We start from the raw sequence: 12629 nt of genomic DNA, 5'->3' as shown, positions 1-12629 counted from the left end.
CCTGTCTTCTTTCCACTGATCATGATACCTGAAAAAAATTTGTTGAGAGGATAGTAAAAACATTTAAGTCGTTAGTTAACCTCACTTTTTATCAGACTAGCATTCATCCTCAGTGTAATTTTAGCATAGATCAAGGTCTCCAGTAGCTCTCTGCTAAGTTGGTCATGAAAGGTCTGTGGTATTAGTCCTGGTAGCAGAAGAAAACACTTGAAGCCTTCTGTAGTACCGGAAAAACAGTTAAACCTGAAAGTGTCAGGATTAGTTATCTCATTTGTACATGCAAATACACCAGTGAGAATACTTCTCTCTTTGTGATCTTCAGACTTGTTTGCTTGAAATTTTTCACTATTTGCACTCAGAGGAAGGATAGCTAGTTACCAAGAAGAGACTTGATATTCTGAGAGCATATATAGGGGGAGTAGGTCTCCCTCAGTCACAGACATAGGGGAGAAGGGGAGAAATGGGAGGGAGGGAAGAATGGGAGGAAACAGGGGAAGGGCTAACAATCTAGATGTAATATGAATAAATTAATAAAATATATTAAATATATTAAAAAAATATATTAAAAAAAGAAAATTTTCACTATTTGTTCCTCCTTTATTCAAGTAGCCAACCCTTACCAATCAAACTGAGAAATTCTTCAGTCAGTATCTGGTAGTAGAAGAGATCTCCTTTTATCTAACCCATAACACCCTGAGAGCATTAGCTATGAGCCACTCTGACCCTAGGAGACTATTTTTCTGATCACTGTCATCTGTTCTCAGGGGCAATTTTGGACAGATTTTTAATCATCTTAGAAGCAGTCTTTATTTCATAAAAATATTGAACAAATCATTGCTTCTCAGGGGAATGTTGTGACTATCAAAGAGACTTGTAAAATGCAGGATCCATTTAATAAATCACAATTTGATTTTTTTCAGTAGAATACTGTAAAGAGGACAAAAAATGTTCTATTGAGTAAATTTTACAGTCAAGTTTCAGTGAAGGTGCAGAGAGTCAGATCCTATGGAGCACTAATGAGAAATCTCTGTTTTTTTTTGTTTTTTTTTTTTTTTTTTTTTTTTTTTTTTGAACTGAGTAAACATCACAGTGTCTGCACTCAGTCCTTGTGTAATTGCTGGATATTTCATTTTCATTGGATAAATAGGCTGTTGGTGGATTTTTCTTTTAAGCCATGTTGAGGTTTGACAACCTGAAGTAGACGAGAGACAGTCTACCAGATATTCCCGTAAGACCAAGTATGTAGGACACAAGGACTGTGTCTCAGCAGGACATGCATGTTTTTACAGTGGAAGTATTTGCTAAACCTCAGGAACACATACCTCGTATTTCCTCCAACTAGTGTTAATATCTCTCAAATGTGAAACGCCTTAGATTTTTAAAAATTTGTTTATTTGGGGGTGATTTTTATTTTAAACAAAAGTTTGGACATCCTAATAGTAGACTAGGCATATGAACCATAAATTGTCATAAGAATCTTATGGTTTGGACATTCAAAAATACGTGGATATCATTGGAACTTTCTCCACTGTCCAGTGCAATTCACACATCAACACAGACTTGAGGTGGCTCACTGCTGCAGAATGGTTGGTTGGTAGTGTGGCTTTATTTCTGAGATTTCATGTCTCAGATCTCTGTGGAGGTACCAGAGCCCACAGCTCGGTCAGGAAAGCAGGAATCACAAGACTCAGGTTAGTATGTACACCACTCAAGTGATCAAAGATATGTTTATTCTGATTTATGATTTCACTCCAGGGGAGATAGGCATTGTTCCTCACCTGAAATTCCTTTTGTAGATGCTGGAAGCAGGAACTTAGAGCTGTTGTGGATGGCTGGAGCTCTGGTGTCTTCAGATCTTGAGGACAAGTTGTGCTTTCCTCCCAAGCTACACTTATCACTTGGGTTCGGTGTGTCAGTGTGTGAGCCCAAGACATTGCTGTCCCCATCAGAACTTCAGAAGATCCAAGCTGCCATAGACATTCTTGTTTGAGTCACCACCCATGTTTCCTGCTGCTATGGAATGATAAGGGGTTTTTACTTCAATGTCTTATCATATGGTAAACTGTACAAACTAATGATTTATGACATTCTTGGAGAAACTGAGGAAGGTTCATTAAAACACAGCAGTTAAATAATGGAACTGTATGTAAAAGTATATCAATTAGGAAAATACTTTGTTGAATGGAAACCTTTGGGGGAGATTTTGTGATAGTCTGAGAACTACACTTGTTTGAATCAAATGAAAGAAAGAACAAAATATTAGCTCAAAAAAAGTAATTAAAAATAAAAAGCAAAGTTTCTTGAAAATATTTGGTTGTAATGCACATTTATTTTGGTGAGAGGAGACCTAATTATTTTAGCCTTCTCCATCTCTTTAATTATGGTTTTATTAATAAGTCAAATATTGTAATTTTCCCCAGTATTTTTGTATATAAATGCTAACCCCAATAGGCTCTGTTTCTTCTCACTTAATAACAACATTAGTGAATTAATTTGGTCAAAACAGCTGTATCAGTTACATCAACAAATTTTGAGAAAAGCATTTTACCTTTGTGTTTGCATATGGTATTTGAGGGAACCAGAGGGAGAGAAACACTAAAGGAGCTACACGCCGTTTCTGACACTTACGATTTGATGTACCAGAAATTCTAGAAACTCTTTATCATTTGGTAATTACCTCACAGGTTAAAGGCGGAAATATATCCTGCTTCCCCCGCTGTAGCAGAGCGTCTCTATTAGATTATGTGCCTTGTTTTCAATGTGCATCTAAAACCAAGGCTTGGAGACACAGGAGCAGTGTGATGTGGTTACTAGGGCTGCTGTCCACTGTCCACTTACACATTTCCCTTAATTCTGTTTTCCAGTTCCTTCATCTATAAATTACAGATGCCTCCCTTTCTTATCATACATTTAATAAAACATTCTCTCCAACACATCAGTATTTAGAACAACTCTTAAACCAAATATATGAAAGCTTATTAAAAGTCTGGCATTTTCCTCAATACTAAAACGATCATTGGATTATTGAAGATTAAAATAAACAGAACCAGAGGGAAATGACCAATTCTTTCTAATAGATGGAGAAAAAAATTCAAGAGAGCGAAATGATACAGACAGAGAGATGTGTATCACAGACACTTCTCACAAGTAGTGACCAATGGCTAAAAGTTGAAAAAGAAAAGTATTATCCTAATCTAGTACTTTGCACATTTATGTATGTATGCTTGTATTTATGTATGTATAGTTGCATGTATGTATGTGAATTCCACGGACTATATTTTAAAAGTCCATATTTCTTAAATCAAGTAAATCTTACTCATCCTTTCTTGGTTTTAGAATCACGTAGAAACTTAATGGAGGTTATCAATACACTTCAATGTCCTAAATCCAAGTTTCTACAAGGAATAGTAGGCTCTCAACTTGATGAACTTTAGAGTCCTTAAATAACACGATTGTAAACATGCAATGTCTACTGAAAAAAAAAAACAGTAATAATTATTGTATTTTTAAAAAGATAGGAATGATAACAGGAGCTGGGTTCTTCTTTACCCTGACAAAAGACTTCGCTGGGCAAATGGATCAAATACTAAGCCTTTGGGGTACATCCTTGTTTTCTCTTTATCCAATTTCCTTCATTGTTCAAAGACTTGCCAAGCTTCCTAAAAACAGCTAGCAGGCTATCCTGAAGCACCCCTTTTCCATTTTTAGAATATTACAAAATTGTAGAGTTCACTAAAATCCTATTGAGTATAGACAAGGAAGCTAGATATTTATTGGAGACTGTAAGTACCACAGTGTATTATGTAATTATACATGCAAACATAATTTAAAGGTGCATTATTCTTAAAAACATAAACACAGTCCTTAATCTGTATAATGTTACTTTTATGAAGTTAAATGGGAAATTATGGAGAAGTATATGGGTGAGTTTAAAGGAAGTAAAGGAAAATGAAAAATTGTATAATTACATCATAATCTCAAAAAATAAATGTAAAATTTTAAAGTGCGTTAATTAAATCATTCATTTTTTATAAAAATAATTAAAGCAAATAAAACATGGAAGAAAGTTTGAATAAAGTGTTCTTAAATTTTTGATTCCCACTTTTATAACCTGTGGAGAGAAATACATACCCAGAAGATCAGAAGCCTGGACTGGCTTCTGCTGGTTGTATTCACTCAAAGTTCCAACAGATTTACATCTTGCCAGAAGATCCCCTACCCTGTCCACCACAGCATGAGCTGGAAATATGGTTTTCCTTCTAACTCCCTAAGACAGCTGCCACTGTCCTGAAGCCTACCTCTCTTTACCTGAAGCAAACTAGAATTAGGACTAGAACACACACATGGAATGTTCACTGGTATTTTAAAATAGAAAGTATTCTCCTCAGCATACGAGGTGGGAACTATCTAGTCTTGCATCATGGCAATTCTGAGAACTATAATAGTAAGGTCAGGTAAACATGGGCAACAGAAATTTCTTAGAATGCAGCTGTCAAGCTAAATATTTTTTCCAACCTGCCAAGACCAAGAGCTAAAGTAGATGAGTAACAACAATTCTTATCAATGCACCTACCTTCCTAAAATCAACCACAGCCCAATATGTAATGATTGTCAAATTTGTTGGACAACACTTTTCAGTGATTTTCACTGGTATAAATGTACCTGTGTTAATGCCTGTGTTATGTACTGGTAATCAAATCCTTCAAAATGCCAAGAAATCTCAGCTACTAGAAAACCACGTACTCTAGTGCCTCGCATTTGACCATGTCCCCTGGAGAGGGAGACCCGGTGGCACTCAGAGGAAGGACAGCAGATTGCCAAGAAGAGACTTGATACCCTATGAGAATATATAGGGGGAGGTAATCCCCCTCAGGAACAGTCATAGAGGAGGGGAATGAGGGGAAAATGGGGGGGGGGGGAGAATGGGAGAATACAAGGGATGGGATAAACATTGAGATGTAACAAGAATAAATTAATAAAAAAAAAAGAAAAAAAAAAACAGTACAGTTGTTCTCATTGGACTTTTTAAAGTATACCTGAGTTTTTAATGTGCCTCTACACTTACTATGTCTATTTTTTTAAAAATCCTTTTAACCACACACAGCATAATACATGATAGCCCAAAATACATGTTCCCTGTTTTATGCAAAAGAAGAATTTAAATTGGCTATTAGTCACCTTCCATTTATAAATGTGCATTTAAAAGCAAATAAGCTAATTCTTTAAACAGTTAGGTTAAATCAAATGAAGCATATTCATACCAAAGCGTATTCTTCCCTGTTGGTTCCGTTGGCGAGTTGATAGGTTTCTTGGGACACTGTGTTCTTATCCAGGATTGCATCTAATTTGCCATGGTCTTTCTGTTTCTTTATTTCTAGTGCTGGAGTAGTCAGCTTCAGTCACCATGCCTGGGTCTAATGCATATTTCTCCAATACTCCAACAGTCCTTAAAGAAGCTACATGAATTCTTCACGCACAGGTCACTTTCCCCTTGATGTTGTTTGTCGCTAAGTGACTATATATATCATTAAGGATCTTACTAATTCCCAAGGTAGAAAGTTCTATATATTATGCATATCAATGCCAACATCTGGCAGACACTTGAAATGCTGAGTTTAGTTAGTAAGTCATTTATTATCAAGTGACATCAGTAACAAACTGGTGACAAAACAATTCTGCCTTTACTGTCAAGTTCCCAGGTAATAGCAACTAACAATACAATGCTGCTACTGCACCATCTACATAAAGATTTCACAATGTCAAAAGCTTTTCTTCCCTCAGGATATGACTCAGTTTCTTCACACCCAACTCTTGGGTGGGTCCTCACTGATGTATCTGTATTCAATATTTCAACATTCTTTTTAAAATATATTTTATTAATTTATTCATATTATATCTAAACTGTTATCCCATCCCTTGTATCCTCCCATTCTTCCTTCCCTCCCATTTTCCCCTTATTCCCCTCCCCTATGACTGTGACTGAGGGGGATTACCTCCCTCTGTATATGTTCATAGGGTATCAAGTCTCTTCTTGGTAGCCTGCTGTCCTTCCTCTGAGTGCCACCAGACCTCCCCATCCAGGGGACGTGGTCAAATATGGGGCACAAGAGTTCTTGTGAAAGTGAGACCCCATTCTCCACTCAACAGTGGAGAATGTCCTGTCCATCGGCTAGGTCTGGGTAGGGGTTCAAAGTTTACTGCACATATTGTCCTTGGCTAAGGCCATAGTTTGTGCAGGACTCCTAGGCCCAGATCCACCCATCATAATGTTCTTCTTGTAGGTTTCTAAAACCCTCTGGATCCTTCTATTTTCCCATGCTTCTCTCACCTAGAGTCCCAAACAGATGTCCTCTCCTCTGTCCCAGTTTCCTGGTTAGTGAAGACTTTCATGGGACATGTCCCTTGGGCTAGTGTCCAAATATAAGAGAGTATATACCATTTGATTCTGCATCTGGGTTAACTTACTCATTAAGATCATTTCTAGTTCAATCCATTTGTCCACAAATTTCAGGAATTCCTTGTTTTTAGAAGCTGAGTAGTAGTCCGTAGTGTAAATGTACAATAGCCTCTTTATCCATTCTTCTATTTAAAACAGTGTGGTACTGGCACAAAAAATAGGATGGCTGATCAGTAGAATTGAATCAAAGACCCAGGCATGAATCCACACATATTGTCACTTGATTTATGACAAAGAAGCCAAATCTATTCAATGGAAAAATGACAGCATCATCTATAAATGGTGCTGGTCTAACTGGATGTCTACATGTAAAAAAAAAAAATGCATTTGGAACCATATTTGTCACCATGCACAAAACTCAAGTCCAAGTGAATCAAAGACCTCAACATAAAACCAGAGGCACTAAGCCACTTAGAGGAAAAAGTGGGAAAGAGCCTGGAACACATTGGCACAGGAGACAACTTCCTGAACAGAACACCAACAGCCCATGCCTTAAGGTCAACAATTAATAAATGGGACCTCATGAGACTGAGAAGCTTCCGTAAGGCAGGAGACACTGTCAACAAAACAAAGTGACAGCCTACAGACTGGGAAAAGATCCTCACCAACCCTACATCTGACAAGGGTCTAATATCCAAAATATATAAAGAACTCAAGAAATTAAACACCACCAAACCAAATAACGCAATTGAGAAATGGGGCTCAGAACTAAACAGACAATTCTCAACAGAGGAATATCGAGTGGCTGAGAAACACTTAAAGAAATGCTCAACCTCCTTAGTCATCAGAGAAATGCAAATCAAAACAACTCTGAGATTCCATCTTACACCCATCAGAATGGCTAAGATCAAAAGTTCAAGTGACACCACATGCTGACATGGATGTGGAGAGAGAGGAACACTCCTTCATTGCTGGTGGGAATGCAAACTAGTATAACCACTTTGGAAAACTATCTGGGGCTATCTCAGAAAAGTGGGAATAGGGCTTCCTCAAGACTCAGCTATTCCACTCCTTGGAATATACCCAGAAGATGCTCCAGCACACAACAAGAACATTTGCTCAACCATGTTCATAGTAGCCTGATCCATAATAGCCAGAACATGGAAACAGCCTAAGTATTTCAACATTCTCAAATTAAAATTTTCCAGCTTCACCGTCATCAGTGAAGGCTCAAGACACACACACAAAATTAATTTGGATTGTAGAGAAGCAAGCAAATTGTCTTCACTTACAATTGTCATTATTTTTTAGATGCATTCTTCTCTCATACAATACATCCTGACCACAATTTCTCATCCCTCCACTCCTCCAAATCCTCTCCTCAACTTCCCCTCTCCTCCAGATCCATTCCTCTTCTGTTTTCTTTCCTAAAAGGAACAGGCCTGCTAGGAAAATCAAACCGGGCACAACAAGGTGCAAGACTAGGCACAAACCCTCATATCAGAGTAGGCAAGAAAACCTATAGGAGAAAAAGAATTTCAATAGCAGGCACAAGAGCCAGAGACACCCCCATGTCCCTGGCTACGAGTCCCACTAAGAGAGCAAACCACACAACCATAACATTTATGCAGAGGATCTAGTACAGACCCACACAGGCTCTGTCACTATCACTGCAATCTCAGGGAGCCCAGGCAGCCCTGCTTAGCTGATGCTGTGGACAGTGACTGCTGGCCTTAATCCCTCTGGCTCATACGATTCTTCTTCCCCTTTTTCATGAGACTCCCCTATCATCTTTGTTGTACTTTCTTCTTTTATTTGAAGTTTACCTATGATTTTATTATTTTTCCAGGTTTAGCTTCTGTTTTAGTTTTTCTACCTCTTTAGTTGTTTGAAATGAAGTATCACAGTTTTCTACATTTTCTTGTATCTAGTCTCTCTCAATTCTCATAAATAAATGTAAACAGTGTTCACATAATTTTATCATTTCGGCAAAAATATTCTAAGAAGATATTTTCTATTGTGCTTGATAGCTAATATTTTGCATAAAAATCATGTTCCTGTGATTTTTCTCAAATAACATATTAATGTTTTAATTTTTCTTTCTAATGAAAGTTACAAAACAAATAAATAATATCGACATTCTCTCTCAATAATTCCATTCTTTGCTATTTAGAAGAGACAAACAAGATTGCAATTCCATAGTAAGAAAAGTGTGTTAACTTTTACAGGAGTTCTAATATAATAGCACTAAAGCAAAATTAAACAAAATGTTCACTTAACTACAATAAGCCTTATGCAGTATAAGACATGTACACTACCATAGATTTATTTGAATGATACTATAATTGTAATAGGATTTATAGTGTCAAGGTAGATGCATTAGGAGAAGTTTGGAGTGAGAACTGAAATTATTCATCAATATGAATACATAGGTTAAAAATTATTACTTATATACTCAATAAATAAAATAAACTTAAAAAGATTGGCCATTAAGAAAGAGTTTCCATAGTCATAATATACTATTAATTGTGAGAAAAATATCATAAATGTGCTTTATATCTGAGTTTTAAGACTCAGGAGCTGTAGAGATATAGCTCAGTGGATAAGAGGCCTAGTTTCTCTTACAGAGGGCCTGTAGTAATCAATCCCAACACCCAGATGGGGGTTCACAACTATCCACAACCCCCGTTCTATGTTGTCCAACATGTATGCATATGTTGTAGATACATGCATGTCAGCAGAACATACATATAAAGAAAGCTGAAAAATAATCTTAAAATAAAGATGTGCATTTACTCAACCATCCAGCCAAACCCTAAGAAGTGTGTGTGTGTGTGTGTGTGTGTGTGTGTGTGTGTGTGTGTGTGTGTGTGTACACATGTCATGGTCTGAGTAGCCCAAGTTGGCTTGAACTTACTCTAGATGCAGGAAGGATTTGAATTTATCATTTTCTCTGTATCAGATTCATGAGTACATAGGACTACAAATCTGTGCATCCTATACTCAGATGTCTGTACCCACATAGCAGACATCTAGATTTATCCTGACTTAGAAATACTAGAAAAGCATGACATCTTTGCTGAAAAAAAAAATAGACTGGATTCATTTTTTTTTTTAGATTTACAGTTTTTAATTTGTTCACTTTACTTCCCAATTGTAGCCCCATCCATCAACATCTCCTAATCCCATGGTCCCTCTCACATACCCACCCACTTCCTCCCTTAGTCTTCGGAAAGGGATCCCTCCTTGCCTAACATCTGACCTCAGTTTATCAGGTCTTATCTGCACTGCCTATTTCCTCTTCCTCTGTAGCATGGCAAGGCTGCCTGTCAGGAGGAATTGATCAATGTGTGGGGGCAAGGGTCCATGACAGAAGTAGTCACTACTCCCTACATTATGGGATGCACAAGGAGACTGTGTTGATTATCTACTACATCTGAGCAGAGGGTCTAGGTCCACACCATGTAAGGGTATAAGTAACGTACTTTACCTACAATGCATTCTTTGTTAACATTGTAGTGAAGTTAGGAGAGAAACATGAAGAGAAGAAAATCAAGAAATATTTAATACTGTAGAAATATTCTGGAATTAAGCTAGAATATTCCACAAGTCTGTGGCCACAGTAAATGTGAAGAAAGCCTGCTGATTGTGATATGCCACCTCATCCAGTTGAGGTATTATTCCATTTCTTTCATGATCCCTGAAATTTTTATGAGGAACCGGTATTGAGATTGAGCCCGATGGTTTCCGAATATTTACTCAAATGGTCTTACAAAGATTTTTTTTTTTTTTTTTTTTTTTTTTGGTAACAGAGCAACATATACTGATTAGATTTAAAATTCAAAGATGTTTGCTTGCATTTGTGAGATAAATGCTACGTAGACTAAAAGGTCATAATAACTTCAAATATTAGAGGCTTTGTCATTGTTTTCAAAAGTAAATATATGAAGGGTTTTGTTGTCTCAACTCATATTCATATAAACCTTCTTGGTTTTCACAGTGTAATGGCATCTATAGCAGGTGAATGTGACTCAGAGGTAGCATAAGGATTAAATATCATGGAGATTGCAGTAACTGTATGAAACTGAGGAGAAACACATAAATAGTAGTAATACTGGAACAGAAGATAGTATTTAAATACATAGCTTAAAATATTGATTCATGAGTCAAATTCTTAAGTGGTATGTCATCAAAAACTTCCTTTTTATAAAACCTATACACAGTTTCTGCTACCGGCATACCACATATTAGAAAATAATTTTACAACTTAGACTTCGACTTCATTCCTCCATGTTCTCTAACTCCCATTTAAAAAACAAAGGCTTGAGTGCCATCCCAAGGGAGGAAGCCCATGCCCGATACTGCCTGGATGGCCAGGAACCAGAGTCTGAACAGCCCAGATAGTGGTGATAGAATTTCAGGAGCCAGAGGTCCCAAGGGTATTATCATACCCAGCCATAGAATCAACTATGCAGGGTTAACAGGTGTTCACAGAGACTGAAGTGAAAATCACAGACCCTGTATGGGTCTCAGCTAAGTCCTCTGTATGTTCGTGATGGTTGTTGGCTTGGTGTTCTTCTAGGTTGCCTAACAGTGGACATTGAGGGTGTTTCTAACATTTCCCCCTACTGGGTTGCTTCATCCAGCCTTGAAAGAGGGGTTTGTGCCTAGTCTTTCTGTATCACCTTATCTTGTGTTTAGTTGATACTGCTGAAGTGTCTGTTCTTTATTGTTTGTTATTGTTGTTGTTGTTTTAAGGGAAATGGAGGAGTAGTATATATGGGGGATGGTTTAGAGAGTGATTGGTATGAGAAGAGAAGAGAGAGAGAGAACTGTGGTCAGGATATAATGTATAAAAGAAAAATAAAAGAAAACATTAGAGAAACTTTTAAAGGTAAAGTATACATTTTGTAATTATGTAAGAGAAACATTGAGTGATGATTCCATAGTAATGGCTGAAGCCTATGAATAACCCTTGATCTAGTTGTCATTGGAGAACACTGACAAAGATAAATTCTGAAAAGAAGCCTGACAGCACTTATGAACCTCTGATATTTGGGCTATTCTTTCTTTACAATAATTTTCATGACCCCCTCTCGAATTTGTTTTGTCCTCACCCCATAGATGACTGGATTTAAACAAGGAGGGACAACCACATAGAGATTGGCCAAGAGGATGTGGATGTAACGAGGGACATTTCTACCAAACCGATGGGTCATAAAAGAGAAAAATGCTGGAGTATAAAAGGCTAAGATGACACAGACATGGGAACCACATGTGCTAAGGGCTTTGTGTCTGGCGTCCCTAGAAGGAAGGCGGAAAACAGCCTGTAGGATCCAAACATAGGACAGAGCAATGAGAATTAAATCAAAAATCAGAGCAGCTATGGTAAATAAGCCATAGATGATGTTTATCCTAATGCTGGCACAGGCTAGGCGAGCTATCCCCATATGTTCACAGTAGGTGTGAGGGATAATGTAGTGTCCACAAAAGGGCAGTCGCTTTAGGAGGGGACAGAAAGGGATGACAAGAAGGACAGGTCTCCCCACTACAACAGATGCCATAATAGCTACCACCTTGTTGGTAAGAATAGAGGTGTATCTAAGTGGGTAACAGATGGCAACAAAACGATCAATTGCCATGGCCAGGAGAACAACAGATTCCATGCCTGTGTAGGTGTGGATGAAAAACATTTGAACAAGGCAGCCTTCAAAACTTATCTCCCTAAGGTTGAACCAGAAGATGCCCAGCATCTTGGGAATGGTAGAAGTGGAGAGGCCAAGGTCAATGAAAGAGAGGAGGGCAAGGAAGTAGAACATGGGCTGGTGAAGACTCTGCTCATTCTTGATCACACAGAGGATTGTGAAATTCCCCACAAGTGCTATCAGATAAACAATAAAGAAAGGGAAGGCTATCCAGGTGTGGAAAGCTTCCAGACCAGGAATGCCCAACAGACGAAAGAGAGATGGGTGGGAAGCAGTTTCATTAATAGAGGCCATCCTTCTGGGACTCTTGGGAGACTGTCTACAATCTTTAGTCAGTATTTCTGGGAAGAGATAAAAACACATAGAAGTGGTTGATTAGTACATATAATAACCTGTCAATTAAACTAGTAAGAACACAGTTAGAGGAGAACATGCAGAGATTAACTACTTGAGAGATTCAAATAATCAGCTACTCTATTTAGCATTATGTGAAGAGTATGAGCAACACTAGGTTATGAGTAACAACC

The 12629-nt window shown here is 37.7% G+C and overlaps 1 protein-coding gene across 1 annotated transcript; it reads right to left on the bottom strand.

Annotated features, from left to right (window-relative positions):
- Positions 1–11457: 11457 nt before the first annotated feature.
- Positions 11458–12396, bottom strand: LOC127192196 (olfactory receptor 52E4-like). The gene has a single exon (XM_051149519.1). The coding sequence runs from the start codon at positions 12394–12396 to the stop codon at positions 11458–11460; it is 939 nt and encodes a 312-aa protein (XP_051005476.1).
- Positions 12397–12629: the final 233 nt, after the last annotated feature.

Source organism: Acomys russatus, chromosome 7, assembly GCF_903995435.1.
Source record: "Acomys russatus chromosome 7, mAcoRus1.1, whole genome shotgun sequence".
Classification (NCBI taxonomy): Eukaryota; Metazoa; Chordata; class Mammalia; order Rodentia; family Muridae; genus Acomys; species Acomys russatus.
Note: the sequence above shows the minus strand (reverse complement) of the source record. Positions and strands in the feature narration are given on the sequence as shown.

Excerpts from the sequence above, each read along its gene's own strand:
- LOC127192196 (XM_051149519.1), bottom strand. The coding sequence starts at position 12,396 with ATGGCCTCTATTAATGAAACTGCTTCCCACCCATCTCTCTTTCGTCTG.